The sequence below is a fragment of the Tachysurus vachellii genome, chromosome 16 (genome assembly GCF_030014155.1).
Source record: "Tachysurus vachellii isolate PV-2020 chromosome 16, HZAU_Pvac_v1, whole genome shotgun sequence".
Classification (NCBI taxonomy): Eukaryota; Metazoa; Chordata; class Actinopteri; order Siluriformes; family Bagridae; genus Tachysurus; species Tachysurus vachellii.
In genome coordinates, this window is record NC_083475.1 from 3,535,089 (window position 1) to 3,559,825 (window position 24,737).

The 24,737-nt window shown below is 40.6% G+C and overlaps 1 protein-coding gene across 6 annotated transcripts in view; it reads right to left on the minus strand.

Annotated features, from left to right (window-relative positions):
* The window catches only part of LOC132858830 (NACHT, LRR and PYD domains-containing protein 12-like), a 291,009-nt gene that overhangs the window by 251,035 nt on the left and 15,237 nt on the right, over positions 1-24,737 (minus strand). For 2 of the 6 annotated variants that reach the window (XM_060889337.1, XM_060889335.1), the window contains exons 8-10: positions 18,935-19,108; positions 4,273-4,446; positions 2,560-2,733 (exon numbers count right to left, since the gene is read on the minus strand). The exons of 1 other annotated variant lie outside the window; for it this stretch is intronic. In XM_060889337.1, the coding sequence (XP_060745320.1) occupies positions 2,560-2,733; positions 4,273-4,446; positions 18,935-19,108 (522 nt within the window). The remainder of the gene's footprint in view (positions 1-2,559; positions 2,734-4,272; positions 4,447-18,934; positions 19,109-24,737) is intronic. 3 more of the 6 variants (XM_060889339.1, XM_060889338.1, XM_060889340.1) reach the window with 2 other exon arrangements.

Consider the following 24,737-nt stretch of genomic DNA (forward strand, 5'->3'; position numbering starts at 1 on the left):
AGGCAAGGGGGTGTCAAAGTGAGGGGGTGGAGCACAACAAGGGAACGGGAACAGTGATGGGTGGGGCACAGTGATTGGCGGGGCACATTGATGGGCAGGGCTTATGACTAAAGGGTACAGGATATTTTCACTTCAGCTAACATTACAATCAGTCTTCATGTTTGTTAATGTTTGATGAAGATTTTCAGACATATCTACTGTAATCTACATCATCAGACACTGATTTATCAGGAAGATTTTACTGGGGCTCGAGTGTCGACCTTGACTGTAGACAGTGTGTATTATTGTGGACTAAGTAACACACACTTTAGAGACCAGGACAACACATAAGACTAGAACTTGGACTTTTTCTGGACATTCATACACAACACTGTGTCACAACCAGGATGGATGGAGACAGACCCGTACGCAGGATAGCTTCAAATGAAGGGGGTTTAATAAATAAAGAAGACAAAGACAAAAATGACGATAAATGAAACAATACAGATGACGACATTTAACAAAGACTAAACATGACAAAGGGGTAAACAGAACTAATGATTCCGCGCTGCCATCGGCAACGCGGCTCACTTAAATATAAAAAACAATAATGACACAATGAGGAGCAGGTGTGGTGACAGGGAGGAGCAGACGAAGGCGGGGCAGACACGTGACGAGGAACGACAACAACAGCACATGGCAAAAAGTCCGGGCTGAGTCCTGACAGAACCCCCCCCAAGGCGCGGCTCCCGAAGCGCCAAACCCTGGCAGAGTCCAGGAGGGGGGGGCGGGGCACATGGCAAAGGCAGATGGGGGGAGCAAGGAACACGGCGAAGGCAGATGGGGAACGAGGAACACGGCGAAGGCAGATGGGGGAATGAGGAACACGGCAAAGGCCGATGGGGGGAGTAAGGCACATGGCGAGGCCGGTGGGGGGAGCAAGGCACACAGCGAGGCCGGTGGGGGGAGCAAGGCACACAGCAAGGCCGGTGGGGGGAGCAAGGCACACGGCGAGGCCGCTGGGGGGAGCAAGGCACACGGCGAGGTAGGTGGGGGGAGCAAGGCTCACGGCGGCACAGCCAGCGAGGGCCGAGCGACGTCCACAGCCGAGCAGAGGGGCCAAACAACGTCCACAGCCGAGCAGAAGGGCCGAGTGATGTCCTCAGCCGAGCAGAAGGGCCATGTGACTTCCATGGCCAAGCTGAAGGGCCGAGCGATATCCTCAGCCGAGCTGAAGGGCCGAACGCAACCCCGACACACCGCAGCCAGACTCACGTCCTGATGACCAAGGGTGGGAGGGTGGGAAGGTCCATCGCCCTGGGCCTGCAGCACCCCCCGCTGAAGAAGTGAAGCGACGCCCTCCTCGGACGAAATCGAAACTGGAGCGACGTCCTTCACCGAAAAAAGGGCGGGGCGATGCCGCAGGGCACCAAAAAATAAAAAAAGGGGCAAAAAAGGGTTGGTGACATTCTCCGCGAAGGAAGTGGGGCGACGACCGCCTCGGACAGAACCGAAAGTGGAGCGGCGTCCCTCACCGGAAAAAGGGCGGCGCGATGTCACCGAGAAAAGAAAAAAGGAAAAAAGCCGGTCCGAGCTGGAAGCTATCCTGCTGGGTCTGAGTTCTTTAGGCGGAATCATTCTGTCACAACCAGGATGGATGGAGACAGACCCGTACGCAGGATAGCTTCAAATGAAGGGGGTTTAATAAATAAAGAAGACAAAGACAAAAATGACGATAAATGAAACAATACAGATGACGACATTTAACAAAGACTAAACATGACAAAGGGGTAAACGCAACTAATGATTCCGCGCTGCCATCGGCAACGCAGCTCACTTAAATATAAAACACAATGATGACACAATGAGGAGCAGGTGTGGTGACAGGGAGGAGCAGACAAAGGCGGGGCAGACACGTGACGAGGAACGACAACAACAGCACATGGCCAAAGGTCCGGGCTGAGTCCTGACACACATACATCAGCCAGATTTTATTTTACACATAACATATTTCATATATTGTAGTATTTAACACATCTTAACTTTATTAAAACAGTCACATTGTTCTGCCACTGATCCATATTCAGATTTATTTTTCCACTCAATTAAACTGATTCTTACATTTCTATTTGTTACAACTATTCTATTTTATTTTTATTCAATTTTTTTTATTATTCTTTATTTTTAAATCACACAGTTTAAAATCATTTCACTACATGTTGTACTGTGTATGGTTGTGTATGTGAGAAATAAAATATAAATGTAAATGTTTTCTGTAACTTTTCAACTTCACATCTCAACAAAATCTCTGTTTTAATCCAAGTTCACATGAACAGATCTTTCTTGAGAAGATCAGACTGTCAGTAATCAAACCTAAAACAGGGTCAGACTCTAATTAGTTTTTGGAGAAGTTGTTAGCTGTATTTTTTAAACCCAGACTGTGAAAGTGTAAATGGTTTACTCAGTATTGAAAAGAATGACTGTGACTGTTTTATTAATAAGAATGTGTTTATCTATTATTACGACCTGGATGAAGATTAGACCATGGTTTATTATTAATGGTATATTATATGATCTTACCCCAGTATCTCCAGTTTACAGTGAGGATTCTCCAGTAAGGCAGAGAGACTCTTCACTCCTGAGTCTCCAACATTTTTATAGTTCAGATCCAGGTATCTCATGTGTGAGGGGTTTGATCTCAGAGCTGAAGTCAGAGCAGCACAGCCTTCATCTGAGACACCACAATTACACAACCTGTAGAGAGACACAATGACACACTCTTCACTGGTTGTACACAGGGACATTTCTAGTGTTTAATCACTTTGATCTATTTTTTTTTGCAAAAACACCAACAAAGCCTTTATTTATTCATTTGTTTGTTTTTCATTATATTATGTAAGAAACATGAATGTCACTTTGTGCTGCAATTCATTTTATTATTTCAGTTTTACATTTTATTTCACTGTAAAGATCTTTGCTACAATTAGACAAGTAAACTTTTTAGCTAAACAACCTTAAATCCACAACTAGTAATTTTGTAACTAATAAAACTAACTAACTAGTCGTCTAAATGAATAAATCACTTCAAAAAGCTTTCACTGATGACTAAATCACATCCAACAAGATTTTAGAAATGAGATGAGAAAAGAAAAGCTTCTTTTAGCAGTTAACAATTTAACATTATTGATCAAATCTATGGCAAATAAATCAGATCTGTAAAACAGTAAGTCCTCATTCATCTAAATCCACATTCACATACTACTCATTAACACAGTGTTAGTCAGGTAGTTACATCTCCTCAGTCCTCAGATACAATGTGGGATTATTAATTATCATCTGACTGCAAGTCAAGATTTCTAGAGAGGAAAGTAAAAAAAAGGAGTACATTGAGGGGACAGGGCACAACATAGCGGGTGGGGCACAGTAAGGGGGCAGGACACACCATGGAGGGTGGGGCACAGTAAAGGAGATGGTGTACAGTAATCGGGTGGGGCACTGGAGGGGTGTCAAAGTGAGTGGGTGGGGCACAGTAAGGGGGCGGGGTACAGTGAGGGGCGTAGCTTATGGTGGGTGGGGCTTATGACTAAAGGGTACAGGATATTTTCACTTCAGCTAACATTACAATAAGTCTTGATGTTTTAAATCATTCAAATTATGTTAGAATTAATGTTTGATGAAGATGAAGCCTATTTTCAGACATATCTACTGTAATCTACATCATCAGACACTGATTTATAAGGAAGATTTTACTGGGGCTCGAGTGTCGACCCTGACTGTAGACAGTGTGTATTATTGTGGACTGAGTAACACACACATTAGAGACCAGGACAACACATAACTCTAGAACTTGGACTTTTTCTGGACTTTCATACACAACACTGATACATCAGCCAGATTTTATTTTACACATAACATATTTTGTATATTGCAGTATTTAACACATCTAAACTTTATTAAAACAGTCACATTGTTCTGCCTCTGATCCATATTCAGATTTATTTTTCCACTCAATTAAACTGATTCTTACATTTCTATTTGTTACAACTATTCTATTTTTCTTTTCTTTTTTTTATTCTTTATTTTTAAATCACATACAGTTTAAAAACATTTCACTACTTACTGTGTAAGGTTGTTTATGTGAGAAATAAAATATGAATATTAAATTCTGTAACTTTTAATATATAATCTTACCAACTGTGTGTTTTATTTATACAGAATGTGTGTATCTATTAGTACGAACTGGATGAAGATTAGACCATGATTTATCATTAATGTTTTAACATATGATCTTACCTCAGTGTCTCCAGTTTACAGTGAGGATTCTCCAGTACAGCAGAGAGACTCTTCTTTCCTGAGTCTTCTAGATTATTATAGGACAGATCCAGTTCTCTCAGGTGTGAGGGGTTTGATCTCAGAGCTGAAGTCAGAGCAGCACAGCCTTCATCTGAGACACCACAATTACACAACCTGTTGAGAGACACAATGACACACTCTTCACTGGTTGTACACAGGGACATTTCTAGAGTTTGATAACCTTTATTTATTTCTTTGTTTTTAATCATATAATGTAAGAAATATGAATGTAACTTTTAGCAGTTAGCAATTTAACATTATTGATCAAATCTGTGGCAAAAAAATCAGCTCTGTAAAACAGGAAGTCCTCATTCATCTAAATCCACATTCATAATGGAGCTATCGAGTAAAATGAAAGGCGGCAGAATCTGTTTCTACATTAACGAACGTTGGTGTACAGATGTCACAGTGCTGAATAAATACTGCAGCCCAAACCTGGAGTCACTGTTCATAAACTGTAAACCCTTTTATTCACAGCGGGAATTCTCCTCATTCATATTGTCCGGAGTTTACCCATCGCAGGCCAACGTGAGTGATGCACTGGAAAACCTGGCAAACCAAATATCTGGCTTGGAGAAAAATAATCCAGATTCTCTTTTTATCATTCTTGGAGACTTTAACAAAGCAAAACTTACACTTAAACTTCCAAAATGCAGACAGCAAATAATTTGTCCCACAAGGGAGAAAAATACACTGGATCATTGCTACACAATTCTTAAGGATGCATATCGCTCTGTACCCAGGGCAGACTTGGGGAACTCTGATCACTGCTTGGTTCATCTTATTCCAACATACAGGCAGAAAGTAAAATCTACTAAGCCTGTAGTAAAAACAGTCAAGAGATGGAGCAGTGAGGCAAAGCAGGAACTACAAGACTGATTGGAGTATCTTTGAGGCTGGAACTGACAGCCTGGATGAACTGACTGACACCGTGACAATGTACATTAGTGTTTGTGAAGACGTGTGTGCCAACCAAAACCTTCTGCAAATACAGTAACAACAAGCCATGGTTCACAGCCAAACTGAAAAAAACTTTGACATGACAAGGAATAGGCCTACAGCGGGGAGGACAAAACTCTGTATAAGCAGGCCAGGAACCTACTGACAAAGGAGATCAGAACAGCCAAAAGAAGCTACTCTGAAAAGCAGGTTTTCAGATAACAATCCTGCATCAGTGCATCAGAAAGGCCTGCAAGACATCACAAACTACAAGAGTCGCCCCCTTCCCCCCAATGAAGCAAACAAAGACCTGGGTGACGACCTCAACACCTTCTACTGTAGGTTTGAGAACAACATCTTCACACCTCCCATCCAACCCAGCCCACTGACTGACATCACATTTATATACATTTACATTTACAGCATTTGGCAGATGCCCTTATCCAGAGCGATGTACATAAGTGCTTAAACCTATAACATTGAATACATTAATGCTGGCTCACTAGGTTACATACTTAAGATACCATGATTTAAAACATTTGTTCAAAGTTACAATGAAAAAGTGTCAAAGGTTGTGTTTTTTTTTAAATGCAAAAGATAAGGAAAGAAGTGCTAGTTGAAGTGTTTCCTGAATAAGTAGGTCTTCAACCGCCGCTTGAAAATAGCCAGTGACTCAGCTGTCTGGACCTCTAGGGGAAGTTCATTCCACCGCCTTGGTGCCAGAACAGAGAAGAGTCTCGTAGTATACTTGCCTCTTCCCCTGAGAGATGGTGAAACCAGTCGAGCAGTGCTGGTAGATCGGAGGGTGCGGGGTGTAGTGCGAGGAGTGATGAGGGCTTTGAGGTAAGATGGAGCATTTTTGGCTTTGTAGGCCAGCATTAGTGTTTTGAATCCGATGCGTGCAGCTACCGGAAGGTGGAGTGGTATGCGAGAATTTTGGCAGGTTGAAAACAAGCTGGGCAGCTGCATTTTGGATCATTTGCAGAGGACGGATTGCGTTCATAGGTAGACCTGCCAGCAGTGCATTGCAGTAATCCAGTCTAGAAATGACAAGAGACTGAACAAGTACCTGAGCACTTAGAGATTTAAGCACTTATGTACGTCGCTCTGGATAAGGGCATCTGCCAAATGCTGTAAATGTAAATGTAATGTAAATGAGCAGCCTGTGTGGACAAAAATGGCCGAATCCTTCTAATGTTGTAGAGAAGAAACATACATGAGCGAGTCACATTATTTGTGAGTGAGTGAGTCTGTATTTGTGTGTTTTCCAAGATGGCGGCTCGGCAGTAGCACCCAGCGGCCTCTCCGGATTCAATACAGTGCTATTTACGTTTTTTTAAAGTTTTTGTTTACGGTTTTTAGCCTGACCATTGCTACTACATGGATGCCAGAGACAGCGGTGTTCATGTATACAACCAACATGCACTAATAAAGTACAGAAATCGGAAAGGAATAAAGGAATTTAAAGGAATCTCTCTTAATTGTCAATTGTTGCAAGGCCCTAACCTTACTAATACCTTGATAGGAGTACTAATGAGATTCAGACAAGAACCAGTAGCCTTCATGTCTGACATTGAAGCAATGTTCCATCAAGTCAAAGTGGCTGAGGAAGATGTGGATTTCCTTCGCTTCTTATGGTGGCCTGATGGAAAAATAAGTAAAGAGCCCATTCCATTCCGAATGACAGTTCACCTCTTTGGAGCTGTGTCATCACCAAGCTGTGCTTGCTATGCCTTGAGACGAATAGCCAAGGACAATCAAGCAGACTTTTCAGAGGAAGTAACTGAAACCATCAACAATAACTTTTATATGGATGACTGCTTGAAATGTGTGTCTTCTGAGGAAGTGGCTGTTTCTATGATTAAGGATCTTACAGCTCTTTGTCAAAGAGGAGGTTTCCATTTGACAAAATGGGTCAGCAACAGCCGTAAGGTGTTACAGTCTGTTTCTGAGGAACACAGAGCTAAGGACCTACAGCAGTTAGATTTGGATCGAGACAAGTTGCCTGTTGAAAGAGCTTTGGGTCTCCAGTGGAGTGTAGAAGCTGATACCTTTCAATTCAAGATTTCTGTAAAAAGTCAACCATGTACAAGAAGAGGTATTTTGTCTGTGGTAAGCTCTACAGTATGATCTATGATCCTTTGGGATTTTTATCACCACTTATTCTGCCAGCTAAGATGCTTTTACAGGAGTTGTGCAGATAGAACTTGGGCTGGGACAGTGTCATACCATCAGTCTTGCTGAATCAATGGAAGCAATGGATTCATGAATTAGACAAAGTTGCAGAGTTCCAGGTGAACAGATGTTTTAAACCCATGAACTTTGGACAGCCCACTCATGCTTGTTTGCATCACTTTGCTGATGCTTGTGAAACTGGTTATGGCACAGCTACCTATCTTAAGATGCAGAACAGCGCAAACATGGTACATGTGGCCTTTATGCTAGGTAAGGCCAGAGTAACACCACTGAAGCCAATAACCATTCCTCGCTTGGAACTTTCAGCGGCTGTCCTAGCTGTTAAAGTAGACATTATGCTAAAGAAGGAACTGCAACTGCCATTGGAAGATTCAAAATTTTGGACTGACAGTACGACTGTCCTTAGTTACATCAAGAATGAAGACAAAAGGTTTCATACCTTTGTTGCTAATAGAGTATCTTTTATCAGAGATGCTACACAACCTCAGCAGTGGAGATATGTTCCCTCTAAAGAAAATCCAGCCGATGATGCATCTCGTGGGCTGAAGGTGGAACATTTTCTAGTAAATCAGAGATGGATTGAAGGTCCAAGCTTTCTTAGTATGTCAAGTGACACATTGTTTCCCATAAGTAAACTGGTTTCAAGTGCTGATGACCCTGAGGTTAAGAAGGAGTTGAAGGTAAACGCTGTGACATTGCAAAATGAACAGAACGCCACCAGTCGACTTATTCATTACTTTTCAGAGTGGAAACGTCTTAAGGTGGCAGCTGCTTGGTATTTGAAGCTGAAGAAACTTTTCATGCAATTGAGTCATAAGAGAAAGGCGATTTTGACTTTGGAACAGAATAACAATGCTGCTGTAAATGCCAAGTTACAGGAATTTAAAGCATCTCTGGGCAGACAAAGTTTAACTGTAAAAGACCTGTCTGAAGCTGAGATTAGCATCATTCATTTCAGTCAACAGGAAAGATTTCAAGAAGAAATTGTGGAGCTCAAGAATGGAAGTGTAGGAGTCAAAAGGAATAGCACTGTTTACCGTTTGGATCCTGTATTGAAGGATGGACTGTTGCTAGTTGGAGGAAGGCTCAATAAGTCAGCCATGCCTGTTGAAATGAAGCATCCCATCCTGTTATCTAAAGACCAACATGTGTCTCATCTCATACTACGAGACATTCATGAACAGGTGGGTCATGGAGGTATAAACCAGATGCTTTCCAAGCTTCGTCGCAAATACTGGATAATCAATGCCAACTCTGTTGCAAGAAAGATCATTTCAAAATGTGTTATTTGTCGACGCTATAAAGGAAAATTGAGCGAACAAAAGATGGCAGATCTACCTTTTGAAAGGATTACCCCTGACCTACCACCTTTTACCAATGTAGGAGTGGATTTTTTTGGCCCCATTGAAGTAAAAAGAGGACGGAGTAAATTGAAGCGCTATGGGGTCATTTTCACTTGTATGGCAAGTAGAGCAGTCCATTTGGAAATGGCATACTCTCTAGATACTGACTCATGCATTAATGCTATACGCAGATTTGTTTGTCGTCGTGGACAAGTTTCTCACATGCGATCCGATAATGGGACCAATTTCATTGGTGCGGAGAGAGAGTTAAAGGAAGCTCTTATTGCATTAAACAATGAAAAGATACAAAAGGCTTTATTGCAGAAGGGAATTCAATGGAGCTTTAATCCTCCTACAGGTTCTCATTATGGAGGTGTATGGGAGCGCTTAATTCGAATGGTCAGACAAATTCTTTGTGCTGTCCTTCGACAACAAACATTGGATGATGAATCACTGCAAACAGTTTTGTGTGAAGCAGAAGCAATTTTGAATGACCGACCTATCTCTAAATTATCCAGTGACCCCAGTGATCTGGAAGCCCTCACACCAAATCACATTCTGCTTTTAAGAGGAAACCCTGCTCTGCCACCTGGATTATTTGAAAAGACTGATCTGTATTCCAAAAGAAGATGGAGACAGGCACAGTATATTGCTGATTTGCTACAGAAGCGCCAGAAATGGAACAAAGAGCAAAGAAGCTTTGCTTTGGGAGACATTGTTATCATTGCTGACAATACTGCACCACGTGGCTCCTGGTTACTTGGAAAAATCATAGATACTTATCCAGATAAAAAAGGGTTTGGTACGTTCAGTAAAAGTTGAGACCAAAAGCAGTATACTAGAACGTCCAATTTCTAAGCTTTGCCTTCTTGTAGCAGCAGACTTAAGGGATTATGCAGTGTTTATATGGTGTTTAATTTTGTTGTCTCATGTATATTTGTACACATTTCAAATTACTGTATTTCTCCATTCTATATGAGTTGTGTAATTGCCATAAGCAATTAAGGGGCCGGTGTGTAGGAGCCTTATATGAACATACCATGTTAAACCAGTAGGGGGCAATCTCTTTTAATGAATAAATGAGTGCACCTGGGATAGAGGGAGGTGTTTTGTGTGTACGGGGGAAGCTCACAGATTTTTGACCGTGAAACATGACCGCGAATTGGATCTTTACCACGAATATGTGAGATTTATTGTGTTTGAGCATATACTTTCATCGTTTTGGAATTTTGTTTAGTTGTTTAGCTACACATGTAATATGTTCAGGATTGGCGTGGACTATGAACTGTGGATGAATGAACAATGGAACTATGGTGACTGTATGATATGCTTGTTCCAATAAAAGACACGCAACAACATATAAAGAACATTTGCCTTTATTGACACGCGTCAATTAATAGCTCACTCCCCAGACACGATTCACCTCTGACTTTAGTGGAAAGTCAATAAACAGCAAGGGCCAAACTGTCCCGAGCCACCAGAGAGGCAAAGCGTGGACACGCCCAGAAAATCCACAGCCACTTCCAAGACAGCGGAGACACCCAGCGCATGTGGCAGGGCATACGGGCATGCGGGCATACTATCACCTGCCTGTGATAGTGATGCCTCCCTCCCAGACGTGCTGAACGACTTCTACGCTCGGTTCGAGGTACAGAACAACGTGACGCCAAGGAAGACCATCCAAGAAAGCACTAAGCAATGTGTTCATTTCAGCCAGGAAGTCTCCTAGGGGACCAGGAGGGCGGTAAACAACAATGATAACAAGGTTGACTGGAGAGGTAACTGAAATGGCATGGAATTCAAAAGAGGAGATGGTTAAATGAGACAAGAGTAGAGGTGTAAAGTACCATTTCTTTGACAACATTAAACCTGTACCACCACCCCTGCCTGTTTCTCGTGGTGAGTGAGAGAAAGCATAGGCAGAGTATAAAGCAGCTGGTGTAGCACCAAGGAGAAATCAAAGGAGTAATGGGAAGTTAAAGCAGAGATAAAATCAGCTTTCTTTACAGCAGACTGGCAATTCCAGAGCCCACCTACCACCACTGTTTGAGACTTACACAACAGAGGAGGGTAGATGAGGTTACTGGGATTGTGACCCAGCGACAGTAGGAATTGAGTACAGAGATGGGTTTGAGGCACATGTTTGCAGTCAACCAAGAGTGAGAATTTAGGTATGGTAGAATATATCAAAACAGTAGTAGACACTTATGTTACAATGTGTGAGAGAGATACTTACAAACGAGAACCTTCAATTTAAATGGGTAAGCCCTGCCCACAATTCACACCTTAAGGGAGACTGAAACTACTCCTGATTAAACAGCTGAGAGAACAACAAAGACCAACACTATAAAATCAACAATGGTATAGAATATAACAAAATTCAAATCACACTACTCTAGAACAAAGTGAGTTATGCAGATAGTATACAAAAGTCAGGAACCTACTTTACCAGAAGAGAATATATTAAAATGTAGAGAGTTAAAGCACACCTCTGGGAACCCCATTAACAACTCCTCCAGCACTCAAGTTGCACTCACGATTTGTGAAGAGGATGTGAATCGGCTCTTTCAGAGAGAGAAGACAAGGAAAGCTCCCAGCCCAGACGGGCTCTCCCCTTCCTGTCTCAAAACATGTGCTGACCAACTGGCTCCGATCTTCACCCATATCTTCAACAGATCACTGGAGCTGTGTGTAGTCCCCTCCTGCTTTAAACTCTCCACAATCATCCCGGTCCTCAAGAAACCCTCCATCACTGGACTAAATGACTACAGGCCTGTCACCACCTGTTGTCATGAAAACCTTTGAACAGCTGGTATTGGCCAACCTAAAGACTGAAACAGAACAGATGCTGGATCCCCTACAGTTTGCCTACCATGCAAACAGATCAGTGGACGACGCAGTCAACATTGGACTACATTACATTCTGAAACACCCGGACTGCCCAGGGACATATGCCCGGATTCTGTTTGTCTATTTCGATACGGCTTTTAATACAATAATTATGGATATTCTCCACTCCAAACAAATAAGGCTCACTTTACCCCTTTCCATCTGTCAGTGGATCACCAGCTTCCTGACAGGCAGGAAGGAAACAACAGGTGAGACTGGAAGGTGTCACCTTCAGCATTTGGACAATCAGCACTGGTACTCCTCAGGGATGTATCCTCTACCCACTTCTATTCTCCCTCTCCACTAATGACTGCACTTCAAGTGAACAAACTGTTAAACTCCTGAAATTTGCAGATGATACTACACTCATCAGTCTCATCCAAGATGGCGATGAGTCTGCATACCGGCAGGAGGTGAAGCGGCTGGTGCTATGGTGAAGTCAGAACAGTCTAGAGCTAAACAGCCTCAAAACTGTGGAGATGATAGTGGACTTTAGGAAAGACGCCTCAACACTACTCCCCCTCACAATATCCAACAGCCCGGTGTCATCTGTGGAAACCTTCAAGTTTCTGGTCACTACCATTTCCCAAGACCTAAGATGGGAGTGCAACATAAACTCTATCATCAAAAAAGCCCAGCAGAGGATGTACTTTCTACGTCAATTAAGGAAGTATGGTCTGCCGCAGGAGCTGTTGATGCTGTTCTACACTGCAGTCATTGAATCTGTCCTGTGCGCATCCATGACCATCTGGTTTGGTGCAGAAACAAAACAGGACAAAAACAGACTGCAACGCACAGTTAAACCAGCAGAAAAAAAAATTGGTGCCTCCCTGCCCACTCCCCAGGACTTGTGTAACACAAGAACCAGAAACTGGGCAGGAAAAATCAACACTGACCCTTCGCACCCTGGATACAACCTCTTTCAGCTCCTCCCTTCTGGCAGGCACTACAGAACTTTGCATACTAAGACTGCCATACACAGGAACAGTTTTTTTCCCCAGGCAAACTACTCATTTACACAGTGATAAGTGTTAGTCTGGTAGTTACAGCTCCTCAGTCCTCAGATACAATGTGGGATTATTAATTATCATCTGACTGCAAGTCGAGACTTGAAAAGTGAAAAATGGAGTACAGTGAGGGGCTGAGGCATAACATGGGGTGGAGCACAGTGAGGGGGCGGGGCATAAGGGTGTCAAAGTGAACGGCGGGGCACACTGATGTGATCGAAATGAGGGGGTGGGGCTCAGTAATTAGGTGGGGCACAGTGAGGGGCAGAGCACAACAAGGGCACGGGGCAATGTGATGGGCGTATCTTATGATAGGCTGGGCTTATGACTGAAGGGTATGGGATATTTTCACTTCAGCTAACATTACAATCAGTCGTCATGTTTTAAATGATGATGTAAATATTAATGTTTTATGAAGACGGAGCCTATTTTCACACATATCTACCATAATCTACGTCATCAGACACTGATTTATCAGGAACATTTTACTGGGGCTCGAGTGCCGACCCTGACTGTAGACAGTGTGTATTATTGTGGACTAAGTAACACACACTTTAGAGACCAGGGGCCTGTTTCAGAAAGCAGGTTAAGTGAAAACTCTGAGTATGTTAACCCTGAAATGAGGGAAACTCTGGGTTTTCCGTTTCAGAAAGGGAGGTAAGTTAAACCCGAGAAAGCAGGTTTAGTTAAGCCCGTTTCTGAAAGAGAGGTAACTTATACTCAGAGTCAGTTACCATAGTAACTTACTCTGTGAACCTAACCTGGTCGGGAGCAGGTTTCTTCAGTAAACCCAGAGTTTCTTTCGGTCTCCTCCCCTTTTTAAAGACAAAGCGATGTTTAAACACCTCATTCATTGCCCACGTTTCAGTTACGCAGTTTGCAGCAAAGCGAATGTGGGATGTGGTAGCTCAGTGGTTAAGGTGTTGGACTACTGCTCAGAAGGTCAGGGATTCAAATCCCAGGTCCACTAAGTTTTTGTGGACACAATTGCTCAGTTGTATAAATTGAAACAAAATATAAGTCACTCTCGGTAAGGGGGACTGCTAAATGCCGTAATTGTAAAATTAATGAAGTGGCGTGTCCTTTTATGGACGATCCTGTTGATGAAGAGTCTGTATTAATTCGTTTGAGCCCAGAGTGGATTTTTGTCACATCCCTATGCATTTTTATTTGAACGATACAGTCAATAAGATCCATAATCTCATCCATCCTTACATCAGCCATCGCGGCCATGCTCTTTCATCCGAGCAGATGCTTTGCGTTGCCTTACGTTTCTTTGTGAATTGTAGTTTTGTGTATAACATCGGGGATGCAGAAAATATTAGTAAGGCTACTGTTTGAAGAGCGGTCAGGAACGTGTGCCTCACTCTTAAGCGCTTTCTGACAATTTTTGTGTTGTTTCCTGATAAAATAAAACACTGTTCTTCCGGTTTCACCTCTGATATTATAACAGTTGGGAATTTACTCTAAAATAGTTCTTAATTACTAACTACAAATTGCATCTTCAACCAGTATAATTAGATTAATGTAATTACTTACTTATTAATTACTTTCTAAATCCCATATCAACCTCAACCACTTGAACAATAAGGAGAGACAAGAAATAAACAATATACAATTGCATGAATTATCCTTGAATTGAACTGTGTAACTAGAGGGAGAAGTTTACATTAAAAATATATTTTTTTAAATGTATATATATGTCTCTTTTTATTAAAAAAAAAAAATTAAATAAAGGGTGGATTTATAGCGTTTTGGAAAAAATAAAAAGAAACTTTGAATTTATATTCAACAAAATTGTTGTTTCATTTAACAATCACTGTTTAACATGTTCAGACTGAGCCAACAGACCATTTTAACAGGAAAAATTGAATATAAACAAAATGTGTGGGTCTAGGTAAAAAAAAGTCATTTTCATAAAAACTATTAAAATGGATTTATAGCGTTTTGGAAAAGAGCTCCTCATATATACTGTACAATAGTGGATTTAACATTAAATTTTAAAATGTGTATTTTAAAAATGTATTTTATATATATATGTATATATATATATATATACATATATATATATATATATATATATATATATATATATATATATATATATATATATATATATATGTATATATATGTATATATGTATATATATACATATATGTATATATGAAAAACTCTTTTCCAAAACGCGATAAACACCAAAATTAAAAAAACGAGTTTGTCATGTCATTTTGCTGTGTTGTGAACCTATATACTGCTCCATCAATGTTTCATGCCAAAACGCTATATTTCCTTGTTTAAAATGTACTGCAAGATGCACTTCCTTTCCAAACTGCGATAAGCGCCAAACCTGTTTTTTGCCTAAACGCTATATGTCCTCTCGACCAATCAGAATTCGGTGAGCGTTCGACGCAATCCAATGTTTGTTTGTGCGCAGTTTTCAAAATGAGTGTTTTTAACTGTAATAACAATTTTGGTGGCCTGGATGAGCCAGTGAAACCTACTGATGGGGGTAGAAAACGCCGGCTGGACAAAGAAAACCACAAAAAACAACTAAAAAAGAAGGTTCGTCACTCAGGGGGCGCGTTAATACCAACAGTGGGATGTCAACACAAGGCTGCGACCGGTTTCTGTCAGGCTGAGAAGCTGTCACCAGACGACCTAATGATAAATTATTAAATTATAAAAAAATTATGTGGTGGACAATATTGAAACCTGAAATTGAAAATATTTATTTTTTACTATTTATTTTATGTTACTATTTATTTTATTTGGAAGTTATTTCCCTGATGTCATATGTTGCATGTTCTCTTGTTGGTTTATGTCTCTTTTTTTTTTTATAAAAAAAAAATAAATAAAATAAAATTAAGGATGGATTTATAGCGTTTTGGAAAAAAATAAAAAGAAACTTTGAATTTATATTCAACAAAATTGTTGTTTCATTTAACAATCACTGTTTAACATGTTCAGACTGAGCCAACAGACCATTTTAACAGGATAAATTGAATAGAAACAAAATGTGTGGGTCTAGGTAAAAAAAAGACATTTTCATAAAAAAAACTATTAAAATAGAGCTCCCCATATATATATATATATATATATATATATATATATATATATATATATATATATATATATACACACACACATATATATGATGTGACTTCTGCCAAGTCTTCCTTCTACAAGGAAAAGCTTGAAGCTTCCTCACATGACCCTCGGAAATTCCACAACATCATCTCTTCTCTGTTCAACCCCCCGGCTCCACCTTCTTCATCCTCCCTGACTGCAGAAGACTTTGCTTCTTTCTACCAGGAGAAGATTGAGGAAATCTGCCGGACCTTTGCTTCAGCCCCAACTGCACTTACATCTCAGAGTATGGATTCCCCTACACCTTTGTTGTCGCATTTCTCAACTGTAGCAGCAGAAGAGATTTTACAGCTCATCCAGTCTTGCAATCCTACCACCTGCCCATTGGATCCACTCCCTTCCACTATGCTCCAGACCATCTCGCAAGACCTTCTCCCCTTCATTTCCACTATCGTCAATAGATCCATAGCATCTGGTCATGTACTACCATCCTAAAGAAACCTGCTCTGGATCCATCAGACATCAGTAACTACAGACCGGTATCACTTCTCTCGTTTCTTTCAAAAATTCTCGAACGCATTGTCTATAATCAACTGTCTGTCTATCTCTCACAGAACAACCTCCAAAACCCCAACCAGTCTGGCTTTAAAACAGCTCATTCCACAGAGACAGCCCTTTTGGATGTCTCTGAGAAACTACATGCTGCTAGATCAGCCAAACTGTCATCTGTCCTTATCCTCCTTGACATTTCAGCAGCGTTTGATACGGTCAACCACAAGATTCTCTTGTCCACCCTCAGGAGTCTTGGGATTTGCGGATCAGCTTGGGAATGGTTTGCTTCCTACCTGGAAGGAAGCTCATATCAGGTAACATGGAGGGGAGTGACATTTGCTCCATGCAGACTTTCCACTGGCATCCCACAGTGCTAAGTACTTGGTCCTCTTCTTTTCTCCCTGTATACTCACTCTCTTGGGGAAGTTATTTCCTCACATGGGTTCTCTTACCACTGCTATGCTGATGATACACAACTTATCTTCTCTTTCCCACCCTCAGATAACACAGCTTCTGACCGGATTTCATCATGGATGACTGCTCATCAGTTAAAGCTCAATCCTAGCAAAACTGAACTGCTGTTCATCCCAGGTGATTCATCCCCAGGTCATGATCTTGCTATATCCTTGCACAACGATCTGATCTCCCCTTCAGCCACAGCTCGCAACCTTGGGGTAACCACGGACAATCAACTGTCTTTTTCCTCTCGTGTTGCAAATGTGACTCGCTCATGTCGGTTTCTGCTCTACAACATTAGAAGGATTCGGCCATTTCTGTCCACACAGGCTGCTCAGGTACTTGTTCAGTCTCTTGGCATTTCTAGACTGGATTACTGCAATGCACTGCTGGCAGGTCTACCTATGAACGCAATCCATCCTCTGCAAATGATCCAAAATGCAGGTGCACGGCTTGTTTTCAACCTCCCAAAGTTCTCGCATAGCACCCCACTGCTGCGATCCCTCCACTGGCTTCCGGTAGCTGCACGCATCAGATTCAAAACACTGATGCTGGCCTACAAAGCCAAAAATGGACCAGCTCCCTCTTACCTCAAAGCCCTCATCACTCCTCGCACTGCACCCCGCACCCTCCGATCTACCAGCACTGCTCGACTGGTTCCACCATCTCTCAGGGTAAGAGGCAAGTATACTACAAGACTCTTCTCTGTACTGGCACCAAGGTGGTGGAACGAACTTCCCCTAGAGGTCCGGACAGCTGAGTCACTGGCTATTTTCAAGTGGCGGTTGAAGACCTACTTATTCAGGAAACACTTCAACTAGCATTTCTTTCCTTATCTTTTGCATTTAAAAAAAAAAAAAAAACACCTTTGACACATTTTCATTGCAACTCTGAACAAATGTTTTAAACTCATGGTATCTTAAGTATGTAACTTAGTGATCCAGCATTAATGTATTCAATGTTAGAGATTTAAGCACTTATGTACGTCGCTCTGGATAAGGGCGTCTGCCAAATGCTGTAAATGTAAATATATATATATATATATATATATATATATATATATATATATATATATATATATATATATATATATATATATATGATGTATTATAACACATTTTTAAAATACACCTTTTAAAATTTGATGTTAAATCCACTATTGTTTTATACAGCAGTGTTTTTTTAAATACGTGTTCAAGTTCTCCATATGCTTGCAAAAGCACTTCCGGTTCTGCTGGCGAGAAATATGCAGATTTTTCTTTTGTCTGACGCTGTTCCCATGGTGTCTCGTTATATCTGTGCTCCATTGATAATGGCTTTTTAAAGTTTAACTCAGAGTCAGTCAACTTAGAGTTGATAAAACTAATTCTTTTCAGCTGTTCTGTAACCGAAAACTCAGAGTTTCCCATCTCAGGGTTTGTCAACTCAGAGTTGAAGTTTAAACTCAGAGTTGGTTGAAGCTCCTTTCTGAAACGGCCCCAGGACTGTTTCTTATGAAACACATAAGACTAGAACTTGGACTTTTTCTGGACTTTCATACACTGATACATCAGCCAGATTTTATTTTACACATAACATATTTAAAATATTGCAGTATTTAACACATCTGAACTTTATTAAAACAGTCACATTGTTCTGCCTCTGATCCATATTCATTTTTCCATTTGTTTTACATTTCTATTTGTTTCAACTATTCTATTTTTATTCTAGTTTATTTTTTTATTCTATTTGATTTTATTTTAAAATCACAGACATTTTAAAACATTTCACTACATGTTGTACCGTGTATGTGAGAAAAAATATATAAATGTAAATGTTTTCTGTAACTTTTCTCTGCTTCACATCTCAACAAAATCTCTGTTTTAATCCAAGTTCACATGAACAGATCTTTCTTGAGAAGATCAGACTGTCAGTAATCAGACCTAAAACAGGGTCAGACTCTAATTAATTTTTGGAGAAGTTGTTAGCTGTATTTTTTTAAACCCAGACTGTGAAAGTATAAATGGTTTATTGAGTATTGACAAGAACAACTGTGACTGTGTTTTATTTATACAGAATGTGTTTATCTATTATTACAACCTGGATGAAGATTAGACCATGATTTATCATTAATGTTTTAATATATGATCTTACTTTAATGTGTCCAGTTTACAGTGAGGATTCTCCAGTACAGCAGAGAGACTCTTCATTCCTGAGTCTCCTAGTTTATTATAGGCCAGATCCAGTTCTCTCAGGTGTGAGGGGTTTGATCTCAGAGCTGAAGTCAGAGAAGCACAGCCTTTATCTGAGACACCACAATCATACAACCTGTAGAGAGACACAATGACACACTCTTCATAAACATTTAAAAACATTTATTACAATTGCTAAAATATTGTCAGATATATTCAATAAATCATTTTGACAGAAACGGAACCAAACAATAAATGTTCATCTATTATACTGCAGAAAGGCATCAAATAGTTTAAAGGTAGGGTCTCCGATGTTGGAAAGCCAATGTCGACATTTGAAATCACCAAAACAAACATGCCCCTAACCCAAATGGGTCCCACCACTGTACTGATAGCTCCGCCCCACACATACATACGTAACCCAGTCAACTAATGGAAAGAAATGTGTCTTTATCATAGCTGAAGGGAAGAACAATACGATTGCAGATAAACAAACAAGCAAAAATGTCACACAAGCAGAATTATGCAAAGGACGGCATATATTAGTTCTGTGAAACAAAGCAAAACCAACGTTATTGGCCGCATATTGACAGATTGGATTTTCCTGAGTCAATAACTCCTGAGCAAAATGCGGTTGTATCTGCCTCTCTACATTACTATGATAGAAAAGAGGTGTTATTTGTGTAGTAACAGCATTTAGCTCAGGAGTTATTGACTCGGGAAACTCCAATCTGTGAATATGCGGCCAACTTCCTGCTCCTTCAGTTCTCTCCAGCCCTGGAAAGCTGATCCTATATTAACACGGGTCCTACTTCTTGCCTTATGGTAAGCCTTTCTTCGCTTTCTTTCTTTGTTTTTATCCTCCATGTCAATGTTAAAACTGCTTTCTGCTAATGTCACACATGCGCACTGAACACTCTCTCCGCCCATATTGACAAGCCCCGCCACTTTCTGCTCATTGGATACACATTTGTTTTGATTTTTGTTTTGTTTGGTTGCCCAATGCAGTTTTCTATAGCATTTCTCAAAGATCGGAGACCCTACCCTACCTTTAACTCTGTAAACAATATGGACATCCATGGATTTACATTTATATCAGTTTACTTTTGTAGCAGAGATGTTTTTAAACACTTTTAATATTTCCAACCTCAAACTTCCATCTGATCACTAATTAAATTATCATCATCCTCATCATCATCATCATCATCATCATCATCATCATCAGCGGATAAACAGGTTTGTGAACTTCAGAATATATAATCAGTACAAATCTGTTCTTAACTTATTAAAAGTATTTCTATTACTAAAGTTACAACACAGCAGACAAGACATAACCTTCTGTAACTTTCAATATACTTTCAACATCACTTTACAAAACCTTTATCATGGAAACAAATTCAGGACTAAAACTAAATGTTGTGAACACATTCATAAATAGTTGTGATCGACTCGGTCAAAAGACTTTTCTAGGTTTACTGACACGAGACCAAAATCTGTGCCACGGTCAGTGCACCACACACACCGCCTGAACGTCAGCGCAGAGAAGCGTCTCTGGAATATTAACTCGCTTCCGGACTACACTCCCCAACATCCTTCACCCACACTGATTACACTGCCACCTGTTCCTCATGACCGCTCGCTACTTAAGCTGCACTTGAATTGCACACCAGTGCGAAGTCTCGACTTGTTACGATAGTCATTCTGAGCGTTTCTGTGTTTTTGATTTTCCGATTTCGACTCTGTTTCTGATTATTGACCTTTCTGATTGTTTGCTGCCTGCCCCGACCCAGATAGCAATTACGTTTGGGCCACATGTGGGTATTATCTGGCACATATGGCCTAGATGTGGCGTGGCTATACAGATATGGGCCAAATTGTGGCCATATTTGTTTTGCCATAACTTTAAAATCGGCGGGAAATGCTCTCTTGGTTCACAACTCATTTTGCGGTATATGGCCCAGATAACAACGAACACATGAGAACCATATGTGGTTGAGCTATGGCACACAGTGAGAAACACGACTTGTGGTAAACATTTGGCTTATACTTGGAAAAACACAGGAATCCTGAAATCAAGTGCGGCAGACATCCGCTGTTCCACACCTCAGGTTGCTATGCATCTTCCCTCCTATTGGTGGAGTGAAACTACGGCGGGAATGTGACTGAGACTCGGGCAGCGGGCGGCATTTCTGCTTTCCTCACAACTGTGTAGGCTACGTTCAGGTAAGTGATTGGCACTTTAAAGTCATATAATTAAAATATTCAGCATTATGTGTCAATATTACATGTTATAAGCGTTTAGTTATTAGTTTAATTGAGGAAGGAGTCAAATTAGCTAATATTTTCCTCAGTTTAACAACAGTTTAATGTACGCTAGGGGTCCGCTGGTTTGCCGTTTTAAATTCTGATGTTTTTGGCTATAAATCAACAGGACTTAAGTAAAGTTGGTCACATATTCACAGATTGGAGTTTCCCGAGTCAATAACTCCTGAGCTAAACACTGTTACTACACAAATAACACCTTTTTTTTATCATAGTAATGTAGAGAGGCAGCTACAACCCAATTTTCCTCAAAATCAGCTTTCCTCCGCGTTGGACAAAATACACAAGTCTCTATGTGCGAACCAAGGGACCGTCTGCAAAGTGCAAAACCCGAAAAGCGAATACTAAAAACAGTCAACTTGGGAGAAATGTCTTTTTGTATAATTTTTATGTTTTTTTTTTATATGAAAATATTTCCCCCAAAAAAGGAAAACACATTTCCCCCAAATATGTTTTGTAGTATAACTATCAGGACAGCAGTGATGTGTGAGCTGAATTTGGTGACAGTACAGTGTATTACAGTGATGTGTGTGAGCTGGTGACAGTACAGTGTATTACAGTGATGTGTGAGCTGGTGACAGTACAGTGTATTACAGTGATGTGTGTGAGCTGGTGACAGTACAGTGTATTACAGTGATGTGTGTGAGCTGGTGACAGTACAGTGTATTACAGTGATGTGTGTGAGCTGGTGACAGTACAGTGTATTACAGTGATGTGTGAGCTGGTGACAGTACAGTGTATTACAGTGATGTGTGTGAGCTGGTGACAGTACAGTGTATTACAGTGATGTGTGAGCTGGTGACAGTACAGTGTATTACAGTGATGTGTGTGAGCTGGTGACAGTACAGTGTATTACAGTGATGTGTGAGCTGGTGACAGTACAGTGTATTACAGTGATGTGTGTGAGCTGGTGACAGTACAGTGTATTACAGTGATGTGTGAGCTGGTGACAGTACAGTGTATTACAGTGATGTGTGTGAGCTGGTGACAGTACAGTGTATTACAGTGATGTGTGAACTGGTGACAGTACAGTGTATTACAGTGATGTGTGAACTGGTGACAGTACAGTGTATTACAGTGATGTGTGAGCTGGTGACAGTACAGTGTATTACAGTGATGTGTGAACTGGTGACAGTACAGTGTATTACAGTGATGTGTGTGAGCTGGTGACAGTACAGTGTATTACAGTGATGTGTGTGAGCTGATGACAGTACAGTGTATTACAGTGATGTGTGTGAGCTGGTGACAGTACAGTGTATTACAGTGATGTGTGAGCTGGTGACAGTACAGTGTATTACAGTGATGTGTGAGCTGGTGACAGTACAGTGTATTACAGTGATGTGTGTGAGCTGGTGACAGTACAGTGTATTACAGTGATGTGTGAGCTGGTGACAGTACAGTGTATTACAGTGATGTGTGTGAGCTGGTGACAGTACAGTGTATTACAGTGATGTGTGAACTGGTGACAGTACAGTGTATTACAGTGATGTGTGAACTGGTGACAGTACAGTGTATTACAGTGATGTGTGAACTGGTGACAGTACAGTGTATTACAGTGATGTGTGAACTGGTGACAGTACAGTGTATTACAGTGATGTGTGAGCTGGTGACAGTACAGTGTATTACAGTGATGTGTGTGAGCTGGTGACAGTACAGTGTATTACAGTGATGTGTGTGAGCTGGTGACAGTACAGTGTATTACAGTGATGTGTGTGAGCTGGTGACAGTACAGTGTATTACAGTGATGTGTGAGCTGGTGACAGTACAGTGTATTACAGTGATGTGTGTGAGCTGGTGACAGTACAGTGTATTACAGTGACGTTATTGACTTTTTTAGTATTCGCTTTTCGGGATTTGCACTTTGCAGACAGTCCCTTGGATTCTGTCTCATGCACTGAAAGTAATGCGTCTTTTTTAAAGCAGAATACATCAAGTGTTGTAAATTTTAACCAGTTGGTGAAAAAGTATTCTAAAAATATATAAGAATATATACATAAGAAATTATTGTATTATTATGGCCCACATATTTAAAAATACAATTTGCAATTCCTTTTGAAAATATACTGGAAATTTTTTTTTTGGTCAATCAGAGGTGGTTAATTATTGCAATTAAAAATATTAAAGCAAATAATTTATATTAAATTATTTTTTTCCCCCATTATCCTCCAGCTCTAACTTCCAGGTTGTATTGCTGCTAGCATTATTTAAATTCATCTTTATTGCAGGTGCAGTCAGGCAGAATCCCCTTACTGCAAAAGCCTCAAATAAAGACATTGAAATCAACATAAATGGTTGCACCTCGCTGGAGACCGAAAGGGGGGTAGGAGGGAGCGAATGAAGAAACACAAGACCCAACAAAACACTGCAGACCCTCATTGGGCACATCAAAACCACATCAAAACGTCTCTGCACATCAAAACTCAATTTCTCAATTCAAGTTCTCTGTAGAAGTTACTCTGATTTTTTTGTATTTTTTTCTGTGATTTTTATTACTCTGAGTTGAATACATTCTTAAATGTATTCTTATGTTTACTCTTAAAGCTGTAATTATTTAAACACTTGTTTTGAAGTAAATTGTTTTGAGTACATTTGTGGTTGAGTGTTTCATTTACCTTTAAGTTAATAAGACTTTTACATACTGTCAGCTGCATGTGGGGCACATATGGGCCGTTAGATTTTAACAGAACTCAACCATACTAAAATTGCATATAAGGCTCACATATGGGCCACATTAAATTGCATTATTTGTCTCATGTTTGGTGGAGTTATGGCACTCCTTTGGTTCAGTTCTTTCAAAGAAGAGGTGTGCCATATTTGGGCCACATAAAATTACATTTGGCTAATGCATGGTGGACTTATGGCACTGCTTTGGTTCAGTTTTGGCAAAGAATAGGTGTGCCATATTTGGGCCATATAAATTACATTTGGCTCATGCTTGGTGGACTTATGGCACTGCTTTGGTTCAGTTATGGCAAAGAATAGGTGTGCCATATTTGGGCCATATAAATTACATTTGGCTCATGCTTGGTGGACTTATGGCACTGCTTTGGTTCAGTTATGGCAAATAATAGGTGTGCCATATTTGGGCCATATAAATTACATTTGGCTCATGCTTGGTGGACTTATGGCACTGCTTTGGTTCAGTTTTGGCAAAGGAGATGTGGGCCATTTCTGGGCCGACAAACACAAACTAATCTGGGCCACAGCTCAGCTGTTTATCTGGCCCAAATCTGGGCCAAAGGAAATTTGCTGACTGGGGACCTTCTGCCTGTTTACCGTTGCTGTTTTCTGTCTGCCCTCTGATATCCATGTTTGCCTGCTCTGACCCTGCTTGTGTGACTTTGTGTGTGATTTAATTAAAAACGCTGCAAATGGATCCTCAGCCTTATGACGCCTCATTACAATCTGGTTAAGACTCTTACTGATATCTAAAATATCCCAGA